The sequence below is a fragment of the Rhipicephalus microplus genome, chromosome X (assembly GCF_043290135.1).
Source record: "Rhipicephalus microplus isolate Deutch F79 chromosome X, USDA_Rmic, whole genome shotgun sequence".
NCBI lineage: Eukaryota > Metazoa > Arthropoda > Arachnida > Ixodida > Ixodidae > Rhipicephalus > Rhipicephalus microplus.
The window spans coordinates 185,376,637-185,399,589 of NC_134710.1; the positions used below are offsets into that span (position 1 = coordinate 185,376,637).

Below are 22,953 nucleotides of genomic sequence, written 5' to 3' on the forward strand. Positions count from 1 at the left end.
CGGATTTTTTTGCTAGTTGTGGTGCTGAGGAAAGCAAGAACTCGAAAACCGTTCATCAGATTTGTGTGCCTTTTTTTTATTCTGTTCCTGAATGACCTTGCAAGGGCGTAACAAGCTCCTTTTTTTTGAAAATTGGTGCTGTTAGTTTATAATAAACAATTAATTTTTGATGAATCTGGTCATTACTGGTTACATCAAATTCAAAGTTGCGTGAAAATTTTGGGGGGGGGGGGGGGGGGGGAATTAAAAGAAACGGCTTTGTAGCGCCCTGGGATAGCTATCAAGGAATGACCACAATGAATTTCAGCTTTCTACTATGTCCTGGGATTTCTCACGACTCTTCCTCAGGCACCCATGTGAAGCACCCAGTTAAACCTCAATAACTCTGGAACTAAGAAACACAGCTTCGTGAAACTTAGCAGTTGTGCTAGTTTTATTGTAGTGAACAACCCCTGAAAGTTTCATCCAGATATTTTAAAAAATAAAAAAGTTCGGTCTCCAGGGTAGCCTCCCCCTTAACCTCTTTTAAGATAACTCACAGCGCAAGAAAGACGCAGACGAAGTATAAAACAAGACAGCACTCGTGTTGTCCTATACTTTGCATCTTTTTTGCACTGTTAGTTATCGTAAATGAACTATCACCAACTAGCCCAGGTTTCCCTTCTTTTTCAGTTTATCTTAACCTCATCACTCCACTGAATCCTCACCACCCTCCCCTACATTTCCATTGCACTGTATCCCTATACATGCACTGACTGCTTCTAAATATAGTGACTTCCACACCAAGCAAACAACTTTGTTCTCCCATGCAGTAGTTAAAAAAAAGAAGAAGAAGAAGAAGCTGTGTTCTGCACATACCTTTTCATAATGTCAATTTGTGTTAGCAAGGCATTGACAACACGAATTGCATCCGATGGCTCATTTCCACCAATCGCCGTGCTACGACAGTGCGCCAAGCTTTCAACCTAAAAATACATTAAGAATTGAGTGAGAGATGAAAACTAAAATGGAACAGCAGAACGGCAAACATAATTACACCACAAAATGTTAAGACGAAAAATAACCAGTCACATTATTGGTCCTGAGAAACTTGAATCAAACATCGACTGCAGATCCTCACCATAAATGGTTCATTTTTTTTATCCCTTCTTGCGCTTCAACTTTTTTTATATTTGTACTGATTATAGTGAAATAAACCAAATCTCAAAAATGTTATGGTGCAGCTTGGAAAAAGATACACAAGATGAATACAAGAGGACAGCAAAACCACACATTTCTTAAGCTTGCATGTGTTGAGCCTCTTTTATATGAATATGAAATCTGCTAAATAAATCTGTTCATCTTTTGGAATTTGACCTCGAAGTGGTACTGACACAAAAACTTTGGCCTCGGGTTTTCTTGCTTTAATTTGTTTCTGGGGTCTTGGTAGTCATATCACGCATTCACGACCAGTCGCCCAGAAGTATAGACTGCTGGAATAAATGCAGCAAAAGAAAAATGGCCGCTTTGACGTCACCATAACTCTTTCTATTGATTGCAGCGTGGTGACGTGAAGGAAGTAAGGGGGTCCCCAAGGGGTCCCTTTTGATGGTGTCAACACCTCCAAAATTGCTGTAAAATACCTTCCAAGCCATATTTGCTATTGATATTTCACAGGTGATATACACATGTTCACAAGAATCACTCCCGCAGGCCGTCTCAGCCGCGAAATTTTGTGTCAGTATCCCGTCAAAGGAGTACTGGCAAAAAAAAAAAAAAAAAACAAGTTGTGGTGTATGGGTTCAATTTCTCTCATACATAGTCATCTCTAACTGAATATTAATGATGAAAACAGCTCAAAATATAACATAAAACTATAGCATGGCTCTCCTAATTCAGATACATTTAAAATACAAAAATGCTTGATTAACCAGCCTTTAACTGGTTTTATTAAAAGAGATTTCAAACTTGAGCAATTGCAGACTCTCAGTCCTTTTCATAAAAGTTCATTCAGGCAGTACAACTAAAAAATTTTTGAATTTAGTTTTTTTCTTGAAAAAATATAACCCCAGATTGAGACTAGAGCAGCTAGCTGGAATTTCTTTTTGGTCTTTTTCAGTTCAGAGGCACATTGAACTCAACATCACCAATTAGAGTAATATTGAGAACCATAGGCAGAGATGGGTGTCTTGAACTTCCTCCACCCATCTCAAATTTTTCAGTTCACATGCGTATATCAGGTGTAAAAAAAACAATTTAAGTGTTGACACACTCCGCTCGCCGTGATAGAGAACACGGTCAGATAATGTTCAGCTGTAGTACGTGCACCAAATGTAGTTTCACAGGGGGTGTGGGTACACATAACTTTAATGTGTCCACCCGAAAAGACGTAACAGCAACAACTCATTGATCGTGGGAGCACACACAGTTTTTGTGTCTTCTGTTGGGCGAGAGTGTTCTTATCACCAGGCGCTTGGTTGAGTAGAGTCGACACTGAGTGCAGGCGCGGAAGTGGCGTCGCACCGTTCCGCCACACCAACGCTGCAATGTGGGTGCCTGACGGAATCAAGCTGATGCAAGCTTTCTTTTTTTTTTCCTTCCTGTATTTTTCTTAAAGCACCGCGCATGCTAGCACCTAGAGCTAAAAACACATGCACAGTTTTTTGCAACCAAAAAAGACCACGTGTAGCAAATACTGCAGTTGCCTCCAATGTATAGACACGGTGTAAGAGAAATTATTATGTATTGAACACGGTAATTATTAGCACTGTGCTAATTATTTTTCCCAAACATTTATATCGAAGAAATCATTTTTCTTACATAGTAAGAAAAATAATTACCATGGTCTAAGAAAATTATTATTTTTCTTACACCATAATTCTAACCCTGCATTCTCACGTTTACAATGCCATTACGAACGCTACATACACAGCTTGCCATCTTTAGTACACACACGAGCCGCAACTGGTTGAGTGGCCCTGTAATGTGGGGGCCTGGGCGGACCACACCGAATACTATCTTTACGCACCGTGAGGCAGAGTGTCAACATCTAAATTATTTTCCTTAGGCTGTGGCATATATACAGGGGACCTCAACTAACTTTAGTCCACTTAAAAATATGCCAATAAGTGTTGCAACAGCGCAACCATATGCATATGGCTGACAAGCGCACGAAGTAGGTCGCCCCATTTTCTGTGTTCTGCTTAATTAGGCAGGATTAATTAGCCATCTTTTGAAGCAATGTAGCTAGGTAGAAATTCCATTAAAAAATTTGTGGAATGGAGCAGCAAAATGTTCAGTTAGACAGTTTTGATCCTTTCACGAAATATTTATGATTTCCAGCTTACTGCAGGTACCCATAGAATTATATATATATATATATATATATATATATATATATATATATATATATATATATATATATATATATATATATATATATATATATATATATATATATATATATTATAATGAGATATACAATATAGCCAAGTATAGGGGAAGTTATTAGACTGAATTCTAATGTAATCGCAAAGAAAGAAAAGTGGGTGAAAAGATAACGTGCCGTGGGCAGGAACCGAACCTGTGACCTTTGAATAACTCCGCAGGTTCGGTTCCTGCCCATGGCAAGTTAGCGGTACGCCCCTTGCAATAAGCGGTTATCAGTCAGCACTGGTCCCGTGAGAATTCTTGTCCGTATTTACTTCGCACTGTTTTTAAGTATCGATATGTACTAGCTGGCTCCCATTAACATAGTTTTGACCATCATACAAAAGGCCTCTGCAAATGCGCCACTCTCTTTTAAGCATTCACAAAATCGACCAATGGCTGTAGGCTTTGCTTCCCATGTAACTGTTGACGACATCGTGGAGGAAAGAGCACTCAAATTCTTTACTGTTCTAGGCACAAGGTTGTAAGTTCCCTACAGCACATGGTACAGTAACATTTGGCTCATGCTTGCATGACCCACATATGCAGATTGGTAACACTTCTTATCAATAGTATGTTTGAAAAGTACATCAGGGCCGCTCTGAGAGAAAAGTTATTGCACTCTCAAACAAAGAGCCCCAATTTACTAGCACTTCAATTTCTCTAATCATTATACAGTGATCCCACTGGGGACTGTCGATTTGAAGCAATTTTAGAGCAGTCAAATTTTAGTTTTGGAGCACTTTGGAGCAGTAAAATATTAGTTTTGGAGCATTCTGGAGCAGTAAAATTTGTTTTGGAGCAAGTTATCTTGCAAATAAGAGCATCTTGGAGCACTAAAATTTTACTTTTAGAACACTTTGGAGCAGGAAATCTAGCAATTAAGAACATTTTGGAGCAGTAAAATTTTAGTTCTGGAGCATTTCAGAGCAGGTAACCTTGCTATTAGAAGTGTTTTACAGCAGTAAAAATATAGTACTGGAGCAGGTAATCTTACGATTAGGAGCACTTCGGCATAGGTATGCAGTCAAACCTCATTATAACAAAGTTGAAGGGGAGTGGTAATTACTTCATTATAACCATAAGTTCTTTATAGCCATTATCCATTTCTACCGACAATTAGCCAGCAAGAGAGAATGTACTCACTACCGAATATCACAGCAGCCCACAGCGCAGAGAAGAGCGACCGTTGGGATGCAAAAAACTAGAAAAATAATAAAGAACAATGCACCTTTATTTTTACCAAAGTCGGCAAACCAGCTGAAAGATAACTTCGAAAAAAAAAAAAGTCCATAATAGACTTTTATTGACTCTTCTTCAAGCGGATGACTGCTTATTAAGAATCAGCAGCTATAGCCCGTCCTCGGGATCATCGCAAGCACCAAAGAAACGTCGCTGCAAGTCTGTCGCATTCAGCGCTTTCTAAGGCGTTGGTACGTCAGGTTCGCTAACATTAGGCTCCGGGGTGTGAAACACATTCGTCACTGTTGTCACGCACCCCTGTCACTGTATGCACAATTTTCACATATGACAACTCTTTCGTTGTCACCACGTCAGCATCAGCACTGACGTACGGGCAGAAAGTTGGGCACAGCGCTGGCGTCAAGGAGAGCGTCCCACGACGTTTGGGCCTGGTCGCCCGCGGGATCCTCACTGGCGACATAGCCGAAATCTTCGACTACCTATTTTTTTCTCTACACCGGACTCAATGGCTCTCAACATTGCCGAATTCTGCTCTATTGTCATATTTTTGCGCTTACGTTTGCCACTGCTATTGTCCATCTCATGTCGGACAGCAAAACTAATGGAGGTGGTGCTGCTATTCCACAGCGAACGACAAGAAACATAGCCGCAATCTCCACCGTTCAAGTGTGGAGCCGAAGAGGAGAAGGAGGTCAGATGCGCGGGCGGGTCAATGAGTTCTACAGGAGAAAAGAGGCTGGATGACGCGCACACTCGCGCCAGTTGCTGCACGGGAAAGTCCATTGGTTCCCGAGGAAAGGGGAGACAGGGAGACAAACCCACGCGCATGTTGGCAGGAGGCTCCCGGGAAGCGCAAGGCGCGAGTTATGAATAACCGCAGCCGTGATAATACGTACATTGTCGCGCCCTATAAAATATTGAATTGACATATACTAAAATGATCCGTAAATGCTCGTTGTGGACAAAGGATGGCTTGTTATATCCATTGAGAAAAATGTCACATTGTTAAAATGAGGTTTTAAATACATGGGCATTTATGAAAATTTAAAAGGGAATTACGATTGCTTCTCTATATCCATTAATTCATCATATCCCGCTTCATTATAACGAGTTTCTACTCAACGCGAAGCAGTGCGAGAAATGAACATGGGCTCCGCTGCTCGACAGCGGTGCTCCTAACATGAAATCAAGTGCACACGCGTGTGCACCTATTTTATGTTGATTGAATGCCCTGAATATTGTCGTTAAATGAGATTTTAACTTCAACGGCAGCGTGAACTCCTTGGAACGCAAAAATCTGGTTATCAGACCAGTACTTGAGGCCTTTTGCGGTCTCTCGCCCTTTTATTTTACAAAATAATTAATATTTTATTTACAAAATTTTTTTTATTTACAAATACTGCTGGCCAGAGGCCAAAGCAGGAGGGGCAAGATAATACAGTTGTCATACACATTTCAAAACAACATCAACAATAAAGAGAGTAAAAAGTGGAAAGCGTGACATATTTATACAAAAGCAACAAAAGGAAAGAATGGGGAGGGAAAAGAGGAAATAGTTGGAATAGTTAGAAAAACAACTTCAAATTTCAGCGTAAGTAAGATCGGGAGAGTGTAAACTGCTTGCAAGCAAATCGTTCCACTCTTCAATGGTACGAGGAAAGAAGGAAAATTTGAACAAGTTAGTACGAGCAAAATATGGTGTTAAAGAAAGTGCGTGTGAATGCCGAGTCTGGCGTGTTCTTAGTGGTGTGAGGTAGGGGTCAGGGTTCAGAGCAAATTTGCGGTTAGAAAGTTGGTACAAAAATTTGAGACGTAAGAATCTGCGTCTCGACTGCAAAGATGTGATACCACTTGAAAGCATTACACTAGTTACAGAACTACCAGGCTTGTAAAGAGAATAAATGAAACGAACTGCCCTCCGCTGAATTTTTTCTAATGCATCAATGTTAGTTTTAGTATAAGGATCCCAGGCAACGCATGCATATTCTAATTTAGGGAGAATCAAGGATTGGTAAGCTAAAAATTTCACTTTCGTAGGAGCATCCTTAAGTTTGTGCCTTAGCATGCATAATTTGCGGAAAGCTGCGGAAGAAACTTGTTTAATGTGGGAATTCCAACTTAAATTATTCGTTAGAGTGACACCAAGATACTTGTATTCCTTAACTTCTTTAAGAGGTTGGTTAGAGAGTGTGTAGTCAGTTAATACTGGCTTTTTCTTGTTAGTGACATGGAGCAGAACTGATTTATCCAAGTTTAGTTTCATCCCCCATTGATTGCACCATAGACATATATTGTTTAGAGTGGACTGGAGAGCTGCTTGGTCATTAGAACTAGTTATCGAGTTAAACAGAATACAATCATCTGCAAAAAGTCGAACGTTAACAGGTGGGTTTACACAATTTACTACCTCATTACAGTATATCAAAAAAAGTAGAGACCGAGTACACTGCCCTGTGGGACACCTGAAGTAACCGGCAGAAGAATTGAGTTCTGATTATTAATGCACACAAACTGGGAGCGATCAGACAGGTAGTTACAAATCCAGGCTAATAGAAAATTTGGAAGTCCAATAAGCTGTAATTTAACCATAAGTTTATCATGGAGGATGCAGTCGAAAGCTTTGCAGAAATCTAGGAATATGACGTCTACTTGGCCGCCCTTATCAATCACAGCTGCAAGAGAATGAATGACTGTACATAACTGAGTTGTTGTCGACAAGCCCTTTCGAAAACCATGCTGATACGGAGATAAAAAGTTATGCTCATCTAGGTGTTTTGATATGAATGTTGTGACAATGTGTTCTAACATTTAGCTACAAGACGATATAATATGTTGTGCTTGTTGCATGTTGGGTTTGTTCCTACGTGTAATACTGTATTTACTCGCGTAATGAGCGCACTCACATAATAAAGGCGCCCCCAACTTCCGTCGTCAAAATTTGGATTTTATTCCCCGCATAATGAACACACCCCCTACATTCATCCCCAGCAGTCCCACTAATCGACACCTGGCACCTACTTCCCTTTGGATCTCTTTTGCTTTTTAATTATTATGCCGACCCCCCTCGGCTCGTTCCCCCCCCCCCCCCCTTTGCCCGTTGCCGTATTGTTTTTCTTTCTATCTGTGCAGGGCACGTCCCTCATCTTCTTTATCTGTACGCCACAGTGGGGTTCACGAATGTGAGTGTAGAGACATCGCAGCTGATAAGCACACAGCGAGCGAAGGTCACGAATCTGCCCGCCCAGACCGATAATCGCTTCCTGCAAATACAAAAATTCAAGGCCCAACAACGTGCATGCTATTTTTGAGCGACTACGACAGGATTTGCTGTGTCTAAGGGTCATTCATCGCTATTATGTCTCAGGTTTCTGGAAAAACCAGAAAAAAATTGCTTGTCTCCCAGAAAAGATCGTGACGATTTCCACAACATGGTAGCACCCCTGATACTCGCCTCGCATACACAAACTTCTCATGTGGAAGTGGGGAGGCGGTTGCATTTTGTCGTTAATCTTGTAATCAACGGTTTGTTTTGATCTTTCGGGGGTAGCCTGCTGCGTAGTTCGTTACTTGCTACAATGACAACGGCGGCGGCGTGCGAGGTTGCTGCGGCGTGCGAGGTTGCTGCGAAAATGCGTCGTAGCACATGCTTCTGGGCGCCCCTTGAGATCATAGCAGATACCAATGTTGTGGTTAAACCATTGCGAGAAAAGATAGCCACAAAACGCTTTTATGACGTGCGCGGGTGTCGCGGGGACAGCTTGCAGAAGATAGCACTATCAATCACCAAAGATGAGTAAAGTGCAACAAAGAACCTGTTGATGATATGTAGGGTATAACGTCCCAAAACCACCATATGATTATGAAAGACGCCATGTTGGAGGGCTCCGGCAATTACGACCACCTGAGGTTCTTTAACGTGCAACCAAATCCGAGCACACAGGCCTACAACATTTCCGCCTCCATCTGAAATGCAGCCGTCCCAGCCGGGATTCGATCCCGCGACCTGCGAGTCAGCAGCAGAGTACCTTAGCCACTAGACCACCGCGGCGGGGCAACAAAGAAGCTGTTCCCAAACAGTCTACACGTATGCGAAAAGCTAAGTGACCCAACTTTATTTTATTTTTTTGCTCATTCCAAAATAAGTTTTCATAAAATCTGCCCCACATAACAAATGCACCCCCAACTTCTCCGATTTTTCGAGAAAAAAAATGCATTCATTAAGCGAGTAAATACAGTATTTTTTGCTGCAACCGGGTTTCGTTTGCAATAAAAGTACACATATATGGCATTCGCATACGTGAGTAAACCGATGCAAAACTAACACTACTGCAATCACCGTCATGAACAGTGACGCATCTCTAGCCTTCTGCTGCAGTTGGGCTCATTGGAGCATTGGCTGCGGTCCCGCCGCAGAATAAGGTTGAATTTCATTGCTCCAAAGAAGTACTGGCGGCCAATTTTTGAAAGCGGCAACAGCCTGTTCGCAAGAAGGTAAAGAATTCTCTCATTAGACTCGACCACTGTCTTCGGTATTTAATACATTAATTAATGTTATTTAAATACTGCTGCAATTACAGTGTCTAGCAATTTCAAGATTTTTTATATTGTTCCGGAAGCTGCATAAAACTGCCCTGCAAGCCGCATGCGACCCACGGGCCACAGGCTGCGGGCCCCCAAGATACTGTTTGGTGCAGTTTGGCACAATTTACGTCAATTTTATCAGGTTGACGCAGCACATCTGGTTTGACGCACTTTGGGGCAGTTAGCGCAGGAATGAGATCTCTGATTATAGTCTCACATTAACACGTATTGCATGTGAAGAGGGCACTTCAGAACTGAAGACACAGGTCTGTTTCATTGTTTGTGATGTGAAAGGTGAAACTGTTACGCGTCAGCCCAGTCAGTGACTTTTTTCTCTTCCTCTATAACTTTCCTTCTCCTCTCCCCTTCTCCAGGGCAGGGTAGCCTATTGGGACTCAGCCCTGGTTAACCTCCCCACCTTTCTCCTTATACTTTTTCTCTCTCTCTCTCTCCAGCTGTGCACTAGACATGGCTCAGTTTTTTACATGTCCAGCAAATCTGCTCAAACGAAAACTGATGAAGCCCATATCATCATCAATACCCAGTGCTAAATTTCCTTTTTTTAAATGTCAAATAGGCTGCCTTAACATTTCGAGGAAAGGATTTCTTAATAACACATAAGGAAACAGTTCACAAATAGATTAATAGAGCAGAGGCAGCATTCCATACATTTTAAAAAAAATTCCCTCACTGAACAAATTGTGCACTTTCCTGTATGCACCACTAGGAACATTGGGGAAATGTGAGCAATGTCACTGTGTAAATACCTTGTGAGCGAGACTTCTTGCAACCTATTGCTAGAAAGTTTTGGTAAAGGTTAACGTAATTTTGACCATCATACAAAAGGCCTCTGCAAATGTGCCACTTGCAACAAAAAACTAATGTATTTCTTCGACAGTACTAACAAGGTGACTAGAACTTATTGAGCAACGGGATGTAAAAACAAAGCTCCCACCAGTTATAAATTTGTATCCTGCGCTAAGTGAGATTTATGAATAGCTAAGTCAGTATGCATGAGGTACTTACTTCGTCAATGAGGACAAACACAAGAGTAGTTCCATCGTCAATGAGGCACTGTATCTTCTGAAACAGCTTCATTACAAGTTTTCCACTCTGAAAAATGGAGACAAGAGTTGTGTGAGATGCTTGATGTGCTTTTCATGAAAGCTGCCACAGCTGACATTCCAGCTTAGCAGTACATAAAGCAGCAAGTACAAATCAGCAACCAAGGTGCAGTTAGAAGTAATTTGCTTGAGTAAAGTTTTTACCACAGTGGTTACACCACAGTGACTGTTGATACTATAAAGAACTATAAATCTTTTCAAGAAAGGCACCCGCCTTCATTGGAAACCTTTAATATCATGCAAGTGCTATGTTACGAATTTTCCGTGCCATAAGCTTTGCAGAAGGTTATCTTGTTCAAGGTTGAAGAGATTGTAAACTGGATGGTACACTGCCTAAGGTGGCAGACTGGTTTTTGAGGCCAAAAAGTGACAAAAAAATTCATTTTTAAAATTGCTAATTAAAAATTTGAAATATTGAAAAATATTTAAACTCATTAAATATTTGAAATATTTGGAAAATGGCATAATGCTCATTTTCTCTACTGATTTCAAATATTTAATTAGTTTTCCTGTAACTGATTTTGTTTCAGAGATAGCTTAAGTCCACCCCCTATAGTTCAAGGCTGCCATAGAAAGAAAAGTGCATAATTAAAAGTGATGCCAACATAGACTAATGAGTATAGATTGCAAGTATGCAAGAGTTTTTTTTTAAGTCTTTCCTGGTTATTTTATAGCAAAATGAACTATCCATTTTCAAAAGCAGTTGAAATTGTGTTACAGTTTTGATGAGGAATTAATTAAAGTGGCTTGTGCTCTAAATTTTTCTCCCATACTTGCATTCTACACACATACAGGTTTCCATTGCAAAAAGAATTATTGTTATTGTACCTGCCCTAACTGCAGAGATATTGAGGCCTCAAAATTTAACAGTCGTAAATTTACTTTTTTGAGAAAAATAGAAAAAACTGAAAACACACAGCTTCTTGAAAAAGCAACAATCATGGTGCGCATGCTTTGCGATCCTCATAAAGGTGCTCACAAATTCGTAGCGGAGCTTTTAACACAGGAGCGGGCAAATTATAAAGAAGTCTCGAAGTCGGTTTTCCATTTTTTGGCAGGTTCTGCATGTTAACAGCACCACAAATTTGGACAGTTAGAATGACATAACAAAAAAATTACTACTTTCTGGTGTGTGAAAATTTGTAAAGAGATAGAAAAATGCTTGCAGTAACCAAATATGGCAGTTTTAAAAAATTATTTTTTTGTCACTTTTTGGTCCCAGAAACCAGTCTGCCCCCTTAAGCTAGAAAGCCAATAAGAAGATCCTTCAGCTTTTCTTTTCTCTAATGCTCATTTTGTCAATAAAGCACCCACAAGATCAGAGTTGCCAGATACTACCGAGCTAACAAGCAACTACTAATCCTTCAAAAAAAAAAAAGTGGCAAACCTCTGTAAAGAAGCTCTAAAGAAGGTGAAGTTTATGAAATTCTCACATTTGTGCAACATTTTCTTAGTTACAAAAGAAAGTAGCTGCAGAATGAAAGGATGGCAAAAAGCAATTTTAATTATTTCTTTATAACAAAAACATGTGCGACCATGTACAAAAAGACATATTTCCTTTAAACTATATTAAACGTGCCCTGCCTATGACCATTTCTTCCTCATGATTTCGACTATGATATCCTTAACCCCATTTGTTCCTTGATCCACTCTGCTCTATTCTTGACTCTTAAGGTTACACCTATAATTTTCCTTTTCATTGCTCACTGCGTCGTCCTCAATTTAAGCAGAATTCTTTCTGTAAGCCTCCAGGTTTCTGCTCTGTAGGTCAGTGCTGGCAAGATACAGCTGTTATATACCTTCCTCTTGAGGGATAGTGGCAATCAACCTGTCATAATTTGAGAGTGCTTGCCAAATGTGCTCCACCTCATTCTTATTCTTCTAGTTACATCAATCTCGTGATTCGGCTCCGCAGTCATTACCTGCCCTAAGTAGACATAGTCTTTTACAACCTGAAGTGCACAATTCCCTATCTCAAAGCGCTGCTCTCTCCCGAGGTTGTGTACATTTGAAACCCACCTTTCTGCTCTTCTTGTCTAATTCCATAATCATGTGTCGCAATTCGTCCCCTGAGTTACTCAGCAATGCAATGTCATCGGCGAAGCGCAGGTTACTAAGGTACTCTCCATTAACTCTTATCCCTAACTGTTCCCATTCTAGGCCTCTGAAAATATCCTGTAAGCACGCGGTAAATAGCATTGGGGAGATTGTATCCCCCTGCCTTACACCCTTCTTAATTGGTATTCGGTTGCTTTCTTTATGAAGCACTATGGTAGCAGTTGATTCCTTGTAGATTTCTTCCAGGATGTTTGTATATACTTCATCGACGTCCTGATTCTGCAGTGTCTGCATGACGGCTGATATTTTTACTGAATCAAACGCCTTCTCGTAATCTATGAAGGTTATGTGTAGTGATAGGCTGTATTCTGAGCATTTCTCTATTACCTGATTGATATTACCGGATTGAATGTGGTCGATTGTTGAGCAGCCTGTTCGAAATCCTGCTTGTTTCTTTCATTGCTTGAATTCTAATTTTGCCTTAATTCTGTTAGCAATTGTTTTTGTAAGTAGCTTGCATACAACAGAGAGCAACCTGTCAACCAAATTGGGGGCAAATGAAGCTTGGAAAGCGCACGCTCGACCTACTACTTTTCTTTTTCTCTCTGCAAAGGCACGATACCAACTGTGCCTTGGTATTGTGCCCAGTGACTTATGATACGGCACCATAACAGGAGGTAGTACATTCATATTGAATGAATGAATGAATGAATAAACTTTATTTAAAGTCCGGTAGTTTTACCAGACGAGGTGGGGAAAGAGGGGATTAACCCCTGTCCCTTCCCACTATCCGTCAATTATGATGGCAAGGCCTCAGATGCAGCATCTTCAGCTTGCCGGGCGGCCCAAAGCTGGTCGGCCAGCTCGTCCTGCCTCCCAGCGGCAGCGCAGCTGACGCCGCCGATCAGCAACAGTGACCGCAGCAATTGGCCTCGGAGTTCGTCCCTCCCTAACATGCGTCTCGAAGGGAGCGACGGCAGTGACATCAACTTTTCCAGCACACCCCCAAAGCATGTGCCGCAGTGTGGCCCTTTCCCCGCATGCTTTACACGCGCCCGCCGGGTATAGGTGACGATAACACAGGCGTAGGATCACCGGGCTGGAGTTTGTATTTGTCTGTAATAACCTCAGAGTTACGGCCTCTCTTTTGTCCAATTTGTTGTGTGGTGGTGGGCATTTGCGTTTGTTTAGTCTGTAATGTTGGGTAATGATGTTGAATGTGGTCAGGCGATCACCCCACGACTATTCCAGTTGTTGTTGTTTAGATAGTGCCATCGCCTCGCTCTCGAAGCTGAAGGCAGCCACCGAATCGGCCGTGGCTCAGTGAGTGAGATCTCGAGCTGCGGTGTGGGCCGCCTGCTTACCTGCGAACGGGACGCTGTTGTGAGCTGGGGTCCACAGAAGGAAGACATTCACATTTTCAATTTTGAGATACGAGGACGTGGCCATCGCTCCTCGAAGCTCGCCGCTGTCCTTGTTGCCATTACTTGATTGTAGGATCCGGGCCGCCAGACACAAGATGCGACCGCGCGCGAAGCCACGGGCGGCAGCTTGCGAGTCGCTGACCACGACCGCAGCTTCCGGTGCTGCGACCAGGGCAAGAGTAATCGCCGCCTCTGCGTGTTCCGTACACACCGTGGCGCTCGCGAGGCATTTGCCTGTGCGATTCACAACAGCGGTAACGTGAGCACGCCTTCGCTTTGGGTATCGCACGGCGTCCACGAACACCGCTTCGCCGCTGTTGCCACACATTCTTTGAAAATCACTCGCTCTTTTGTTGCGGCGCCTGACGTGGTGTGTCGGGTGTATGTTCCTAGGGAGCGGTGGGACAATGAGACGGTCGTGGACCGTGATAGGAACCATCGTCTTCTCCCCGCATTGCGTGTGGTATGTTATGGCTAGAGATTCGAGGATGCGCCTGCCCATCATGGAGTTGGACAATCGCTCGTATTGTGCAATGTTGTGCACCTCAATCAGTTCGTCCACGGTGTTGTGCAGGCCCAGCTCGAAGAACATGTCGGTGCTCGTGTTGGCAGGTAGGCCAACCGCCCTCTTTAAGGTCTTGCGAATCATGCAACTGACCTTGTTCCATCTGAATGCCAGCCATTTTAGATAAGGGGCGACTAATTTTATGCGACTGCTTGCGTACGCCTGTACAAGGCGGATCGCACAGCTTTCCTGCATACCGCTGCGTCTATTCGTTGTGTAGCGTAAGAGTCGAATCGTATCATCTACGGAATGTTTAAATCTTCTAACTGTCTCACCGTTGTGACCGTTGGCCTGCAGATACAGTCCCAATATCCTTTTGTTCTCTACACTCGGTATGGAAACGCCGTCCCCCGTTATTACTCTGATTTCTGATCTCCCTCCCTTCTCGTGGGTCTGTATAGCAATAGCTCGGACTTAACTGCTGAACATACGAGGCCTGTACCTCTAAAGAATTCCTGCACCACGTCCACGCCCATCTGCAGCGTTCGCTCCACGTGGCCATTACATCCTCCTCCGTAAACCCAGAGGGTGATGTCGTCCGCGTAAAAGCTGTGATTCAGACCCTCCATTGTCGCTAGTTTCTCGGGTAGCCCAAGGAGGACGAGGTTAAACAACATGGGCGACACGACGGAGCCCTGTGGCGTACCCGTAGGACCCGTTATCAATTCCGATAATCCCGCGTTGCCGACAACAACGTTCGCAAGCCTGCCGGTGAGGAAGTCGCGTATATAGTTATAGTAAAATTTTTGGCCTAATCTCAGCGATCAAGCACGGTCGAGAATCACAGCATGCTCGACGCTGTCAAAAGCTTTTTTCAGATCAAGGCTGAGAATCACCTTGGTGGAACTAGAAGTGCTGTCTACAATCTCATGTTTCAGCTGCAGCATCACGTCCTGTGCGGAGAGGTTGTGGCGAAATCCGACCATCGTGGGGGGGGAAGACGTCAGCGTTTTCGAGGTGATCAGTAACACGAGTCAGGACAGCGTGTTTCATGACTTCACCCACGCAGGACGTGAGCGAGATCGGCCTTAGGTTATCGATTGTCACCTGTTTGCCCGGTTTGGAAATCATGACCACGCGGGACCTTTTCCACGCATCGGGGAGGGAGACCTCTTGCCAGCAGTCGTTAATGTATTCCACGAGTCGCCTAATTGACTTATCGTCCAGGTTGCATAGAGTCTTGTTGGTTACTCGATCCAGGCCGGGAGCAGACCTGGTGCTGAGGTGACTTAAGACTGCCCCAATTTTGGCTTCACTAAACTCCGCGTCTAGCTTCTCATTGTTGTCTCCCTCATACATTGCGTGCTGTGTTCTTTCTCCTGCTCTAAAATAGCACTCCCGAACGGCCTCAAGAAATTCATTTGGCGTGCCCCCAAAGTCACGTACGAGCCTGCTAATCTTCATATTCAGGTGAAAATAAAAGGTGGCAATATGAGCTGACAAGTGGCCTTGGTAAAACATTAGATTGTCATATTAGAAAGAGCTGATCGCTGACAAGCCCATGGCCCAAGAGTATCAGTTATAGAAAAACAACACAAATATACATGTGACCAGTACACCATCAAGAGACATATTTCTGTATGATCAAAGAATGTACTCGTTCCAATGCTGGGTTATGATGTAAGACAACACCGCTACCGAAAGTAACTCATAACAACTTTGAAAAAGCGAAGCAATGAATGCCAATGAGTCCAACTATTAGGACTAGCATTAAGGCTAGAAGTCGTCAATTCATCTACACATGTTCAAAGCACATGTTCAGTTCTATTTCTTACCTCTGAGAACCACTTGGAGAAAAGACTGTGACTATTGATCTCCAACAGCTGACCACAGGTGAAACGAGAGCGCATCCTAATAGTAAGTTTTTGCGCAAGAGCCCTGCACAAGGAGGTTTTCCCTGTGCCAGGTGGTCCTGGAAACCATACAAAAGTGATAATAATGCAAACAGACCATAAATGCAGCAAATCAATGCACATGCATGTCATTGCATCAATGCTGCTAGTCATGAAGACAGGATAAATGTGGTCTGACAAGACAAATGGAGTACAATTCTACAGATACACGGCAAAGCCAGAAAAAAAATAAAGCCCGACAGAAAGGTTTTGTGGAATGTTACATCCTCACAGTAACACCATAGCTAATTGCTACAAAGTAAATGTCTACAGTTATAACGAAATAAAAAAAAACGTGGTAGAAAAGTAGCTTGTGGGTGAACAATATCAGCTGTGAACACCATAGGCTCAGGCACTGGTTAAAGGTGGTTCTATAGATCCATCACATAGAAGCACAGCATTGCAAGCAAAATTACATTTCTTATGGAGTTTAATGTGCAGAATCCACAATAAAGTTGGCTAGCAACTACTGAAATTTGGTAATGAACATGCCTTTATGCCACACATTACTTTTTCCATTCATCGCACGCTTATTACTGCTGTCACTGAACTAAACTGCTGCAGTATGTTTTTAGCTCCATTTACAATGACTGGCATGTCACTTAATCAATTTGCCCAAATAAGAATAACACAAGCAATCCCATGTAAAACCAATCTTACCATGCAAAAGCACAACCTTGTTCCAGGCTATGATGTTAGGGTCCACTTGCTTATCAGCAAACAGGAGGGCCGTGGAAGAATAGCTCAACAACTGTTTAAGCAGTACAACACCATTATCACGATGTAAAAAAGCTTGATGCACTGTCACTTGGTTCAGTGGTTAACATAGAATAATAAAAAGCCCTAAGATAAGAATACCCTAAAAAGTGAATGAGTATATTACTTTCAAAAGCTGTAAGATTACTTTAAATGCCACTCCAAAATATACACAATACTAGGGCAAGTGTGCTACTGTTTAAGGTTGTAAAAATTTAATGTGCAGAATCTGCATTAATATTGTGTTAATTTAAAGATGTCAGTGCTATTCCAATGCTTCTATTTACTGTCTTCTAAATAACTAAACAAGGCTCACTTTTTCTACAGATGAACTCTTCTAGTAGCACACTGACTGCACTACTCAATGCAACAGGCTAAGAAAAAAAATTAATTGGGAATGACGAAATGCCGATCAGTTCCTGCTGTGCAATTGCTCTGTGACACATGCAATGTCATCTTTGTCTTAAAGTTACCTACAAGATAATGCAGTGCTACCTACCAAAAGCAGCAGTACACAATCTTCAAGGCATAATTATAAATATTTACCTCACGTTTTATTGGACTTTCATAAATGAGGCTCTCCCAAAGGCCCTCGAGATGTGCAGAAGGAAGAACCCAGTGATTTGCAGCAGCCATGCCATCTTCAAGCTCTTCCAACCCATTATCATCATTCAACTCGTATACGTGGACTACAAGAGTAGCAGAGTCCAGTCTTCCCTGAGATTCAGAAGAAAGCATATGTGATGAAAAGCAGTAGTTAAACCCCGTTACAAGAGGCATGCTCCAGGCACTAATTATTGTCTTTTATATGAGATGTCTCTTATAAGCAGGGTACCTCATATGCATTTTCTTATCAGCCTGTATTTTACTGTTTTTCTCTTATATCAGCGTCTCTTATAAAGGGGTTCGACTGCACTGTAAGCAAATTTCTCAGATATTATAAATATTGCTCAAGTATTGACAAACAGGTCAACTGGTGAAGCTAAGTGAACCAGTGGAATAGATAAAAACATGCACAGCCGTCACCACGCTTCACATAAACGCACAGCAGCATGGCCTGGACCGTCTTGGACTGATGCCAATGCAGCAAAGTGCTGGTTGGTACGTCTGCAGCAGCTGACAATAGGTGAAGCTATCAATAGTAAGCACACCCTCCTTTCCAGTTAGACACAAGCAAAAAAGTCTACCAGTTCGGTTGAGATGCGTTCCAGCTATTTTCAACAGCCAAAAACAAACCTGGATACACTTCATGGTGCTGGTATCAGCTTAAACTAGTCCAGACCATACAGCCGAACATTCAAGTTAAGCATCCCGATGCTTGCACATGCATTCAAAACACCACAGTACTATTGTATACTATCTTCAAAGCACATGTCGCAGATTAAACACACTAAAAAACACAGCATACCACAAATTGCACTTCTTTCAATCGATGCTTGCACTTACTGCTCATGGCTGCTCACATTTGTTTGCCGGCTCATAGCAGTGAACGTTATAGAGACTGGCATGCTGATCACATAACCCCAGAAAACTACAGCCACAGTGTCATACTCAGCATATACATGCATACTTCCAGGTATTTCTCTTGTACTCGATTAAGTGGCACTGACCAAAAAAGTTTGGCTGATGTCCAGCAAATTTGCTAAAAGCGTGGCCAGGTTTACGACATTGTGTTCTAGCAAGAATGCAGCACTACTCCATACCAAGCACTTTATTGCATGCAAAGAGTGTGTTCATAATAAAATCACAGTGATGCCAAAAGGGCAAAACAGCGAATGTGGTACCAACTAATTGGAAGGTTATACAAAGAAAAGTCGACAGATAACTCCTTTATCATCTGAACAGGCGTAACTCAACAAAAAGCTGGCATATGAAAATGCGGACACCGCAGTAAGCAAAACAACTTTCGTGCTGTGCATCAAATCAATTGAAACACAGCAATGAGACCAACGACAGCACAACAAAGGTATCAGCTGTCTGCCCACCCCTGTCAAGATAGGGCGAACGTGACTGCTCCCAGCTGTTTAAAGCAGGTAGGCCTTGCGTGTTATAAAAGACAGCCAGCACATTTTCTTTTTACATGGACAGCGATCGAGCACCCTCGCATGCAGAACATTTGATGTGCGGGGCTGTTTCAACCCTTGATCTTCATACATAACCTCATGACGATGACAAAAAATGCTGGAGTGTCCATAGAGTTGCTATCACAATAAAACACACTGCTGTGAATGCACGAAAAGCAGTGGAGAGAAAGAAAGAAGAGGCGTTACCAATATGAACATTTTGTATTAGCAGATGAGTCATTCTGTTCCCAACCTAGCGCCCGTACTGATAGCTTGTTTTCAAGTATCTGCTTAATACTTGTATGTTGGTCAGGGTGAAAGCCATATGCATGCATCGTGCAGGCCTCTGCTTTATCACAGATGCCATGTACTCGCAGTTCACCAAAGGACGATGAAGCCAAAGAAAGCATAGGAGGTGTTATTTGTAATCTTTATTCGAAGGGTAGTAAATATAGGATAAAAGAAAAATAAATTAACCTCACTACACGTGGGAACTAAACTAACAACCAGACAAAAGAAAAACCTATTTGGCTGAATTTTTCAAGAAATAAAGCCGAATTACTCTCATGTTTCACAATACAAAAAATACAATTTGATTGAGAAACCACGGCTACAACTGAAGCATGTTTAGGCTTATTCAGTAGCCTAGCTTTCTGTTTTAAAGGAACCACGACACGGCCACCCAGCATTTTGGGTTTTAAGAAAAAACTAGAAGCAGAGGGTCTATTATGCCTATACAGATATGAAAAGTGGTCCGTAAAAGAATATTTGAGTGCAAACAGGCCCTAAAAGTTGCCGGCTGTCGATCACGCCCATCGCCAGCGATCGGCATGTGCCCATGGCGCCTGTGACATCACGTGCAGCAAGGAGTGGTGCCGTCATCTTCTACCACAGTTCCCCCCCCCCCCCAAGCCACTGCAAATCCCAATTTCAGTGGCAAGCAGAAAAAAGCTAAAATATCTCAATTTGATTCACTTAAACGAAATCACTAAGCTCTTTTAGAGAGGCCAACAAGAGTTACCGCATCCGGAAAAGAAATTAACACGCAGCCAGTCGCTAATGTAACGCTTGCTCCAGACTAACTCATACCCCAGCCCCTGGTGCATGAAGCACATAGACCCAGACTACCATCGACATGTCTGTGAAAAGCGTTGTGAATATGTAGGTTTGAAGCACATGCTATGTGGCTGTGCATCGAGTGACACGCCAAGAAGGAACAGTGGGCCAAAGTGCTAAGAAGTGCAACACTAGCAGACCAACTTTGGGTTGTCCAAGAGCTCCGCGAGGCAGCAGAGAGCTTCAGGCTCTGTCGCGACGTGGGAGATGCCCTCTACACCTGGCAGCTAGCCGAGTGTCCTTCAGGACCACCCCCCTTTTTTTTTTTTCGGTAATAAAGTTTCAACACCACCACCATGCACAGCTGAACGCGGAACAATAGCATTCATCAAAACGCAGAAGCTAGTGTTAGTGTTGCCCAAGTCGCAGGCCAATCGCCTCTTTGTAAGAAAATTCAGTTATAAATAAGTGCCTTCCCATATGCACTAAAATTTCGCCACTTTATTGGTGAATGATAAAGGATTAACCCACATAACACAAATTATGATCAAAAATTCGGCATCATGGCCCCTTTCAAGGACTGCATGGGTGTGGGCTTCGGTTCGAAAGTTCACTGACAAAACATGGTTTGACACTTTTCATCGCCTGTTTGGAGCAGATATCAAAGAAAAAGGTTTAAAAACGATGTCACTTCTGGTTGTGCCGGCCTTGTCCTTGACAAAAGAGTTGGTCTAGCTTTGAAACATCAGATCTTAAAGGTAATACTTTGTTGACGTCATATTAGTTGTGGCATTAAGGTTACCCCCTAATAAGATAAGTATCTATTGAATACTCACCTTTCAATCAATGTCAAAGTAATCTACCTAATTGCATTATAAAGAAATCTAGTTTAAAGACAATGCACCACACTACTGCACAAGAATGCAGCCTGTAAGGTACAGGTAAAATACAATCCTTACACACAGACAGCCACACACATTAAAAAAACATGAAAAACACCAATAGCTTTGTTGACAGTTTTAAACACATTCAGTAAATAAATCTCTCCTTTTTTTGTGAGCCAACTCACCACATCCTCATCTTTGTACTCGGTTATTACTTTGTCCAATTCACCTGCAAGATCAGTTTCAGCAAAATTGGTCAAAATATGTGGGTAACCTCTCTGCCTCACTAGTTCTTCAACACGTGCACTGATTATGTTGTCTGAGAGGAAGCTGAAAGAAAAAAGTGCAAAACAGCAATATTAAGAATCTCTTAAAAGCCTTACAAAACAGGAAAATAATGCTAATTTCTGGGGTATTACATGCCAGAACCATGATGTGATTACGAGGTGCACCGCAGGGAAGGGCTCCAGAAATTTGAACCCCTTGGGGTTCTCTAATGTGCAGCTAAATCTAAGTAGACAGGCATCTAGCATGTTGCCTCCATCGAACTGCACCTGGTACAGCCGGGATCAAGCCCATGATCCAAGCACTGTTACCAGCAGCCAAGCACTGTTACCACTGTTCCACAGCGGTGGCACAAATTAATTTAAAATAAGCATATTTAATCAAAACTGAAAATACAGCCAACCTGACTCCATTCTTGATAATGCCGGAAGCTGAAAAGAGGCGGTATCCAAGGAGTAGGATAAGAGTGCAGACATTATGCAGCCTCGAAGTATTATTTTATGAAAACACCATGCATTTGTTTGTATAGCTATGGTCTACGTCTCATGTCTTCTATAGCTGCCACACCAGGCATGCTGATACCCACCAAGGTGGCTCAGCGGCCATTAGTAGAGGCATGCACAGGGTTCCCCTTTATGGAGGGGGGGGGGGGGGGCGAAGGTTCGTCGCAGCACTAGCCCTCCCTATTATGTTAATGTAAGAGGCTGACCTTGCTCCCCCCCCCCCCTCTTATGTGACTAGTGGGAAGGGCGACTGCCCCCACCCCTGTGCTATGGCCATTAGACAACAATTCTGAGCACGCGGTCATGACTTTGAGCACATAGTCATGGTGGGCACATTCTGATGGGAAAAGAAGGTAAAAACGCAGAAAAGGCCGCTTTGTTTGGGGCAGTTAAAGCAACGAGAAAAAATACAGCCTCTAGCGAGGCACCACAGAGGCTCATTAATAGTGCACATTAGGTTTCTTATATGAGGACCATTATTTTACTCCTCCATAGCTGCAATAAGGTGGCATGTATTAGAGTTACGTCAGTTCTGTTGGGACAACCACCTCGTCATCAGCGCTATATCCTGACAGCGCTGAACAAGTTATTGTGATCAACTAAACTCGACAAGAGACTGAAAAGTTTTTGGACATTCAAGGATTTGCTCCATCGCCCCTTCTCTCTCCTTTCTTTACCGCCCCCTCCCCATTCCTAACGCTGAGTGACAGTTCAGACCGACCTCTCAGCCTTTCTTCCACAATAAACCTTTCTTCCTCTCTTTCCTGCCTTACTATATTCAACAGAATCCTGCCCTTCCTCAACTATTTGCCAACTTGGTAACGAGCAACGAAGTAGTGAGAGAGAGAGAGGTGACATGAGCAAAAGATGTTCACCCTCATCTCATGCAACGTGGATCTTTATGCGCCTACGATAGTGTCAGATGGCTAACCATGTACACGTTCTTACCTGGCTCGTGACCTCTGCGCTTCCACATGAACACAAAGCTTTCCTGGTGTCGGTGAACTATCACCTGTGCAATGGCTGCTCATATTTCCTTCGCGATTCATTTCAAATGCCACAGATTTCGCAGCAACTTCAAACTACCTACTTGTTCGTTGTTCGCGCCCGATGCAGCCACTCTTTCAGACTGCTTCTATTGGTTACACGTT

At 42.7% G+C, this 22,953-nt stretch overlaps 1 protein-coding gene across 1 annotated transcript in view; it reads right to left on the reverse strand.

The window, feature by feature from the left end:
- Positions 1–22,940, reverse strand: part of pch2 (pachytene checkpoint 2 protein) — a 39,993-nt gene extending 17,053 nt beyond the window's left edge. Inside the window, exons 1-7 of the mRNA XM_037428683.2 lie at positions 22,751–22,940; positions 21,200–21,344; positions 17,558–17,728; positions 16,916–17,006; positions 16,139–16,275; positions 10,219–10,305; positions 859–965 (exon numbers count right to left, since the gene is read on the reverse strand). Of these exons, the coding sequence (XP_037284580.2) occupies positions 859–965; positions 10,219–10,305; positions 16,139–16,275; positions 16,916–17,006; positions 17,558–17,728; positions 21,200–21,344; positions 22,751–22,851 (839 nt within the window). The 5' untranslated portion in view covers positions 22,852–22,940. The remainder of the gene's footprint in view (positions 1–858; positions 966–10,218; positions 10,306–16,138; positions 16,276–16,915; positions 17,007–17,557; positions 17,729–21,199; positions 21,345–22,750) is intronic.
- Positions 22,941–22,953: the final 13 nt, after the last annotated feature.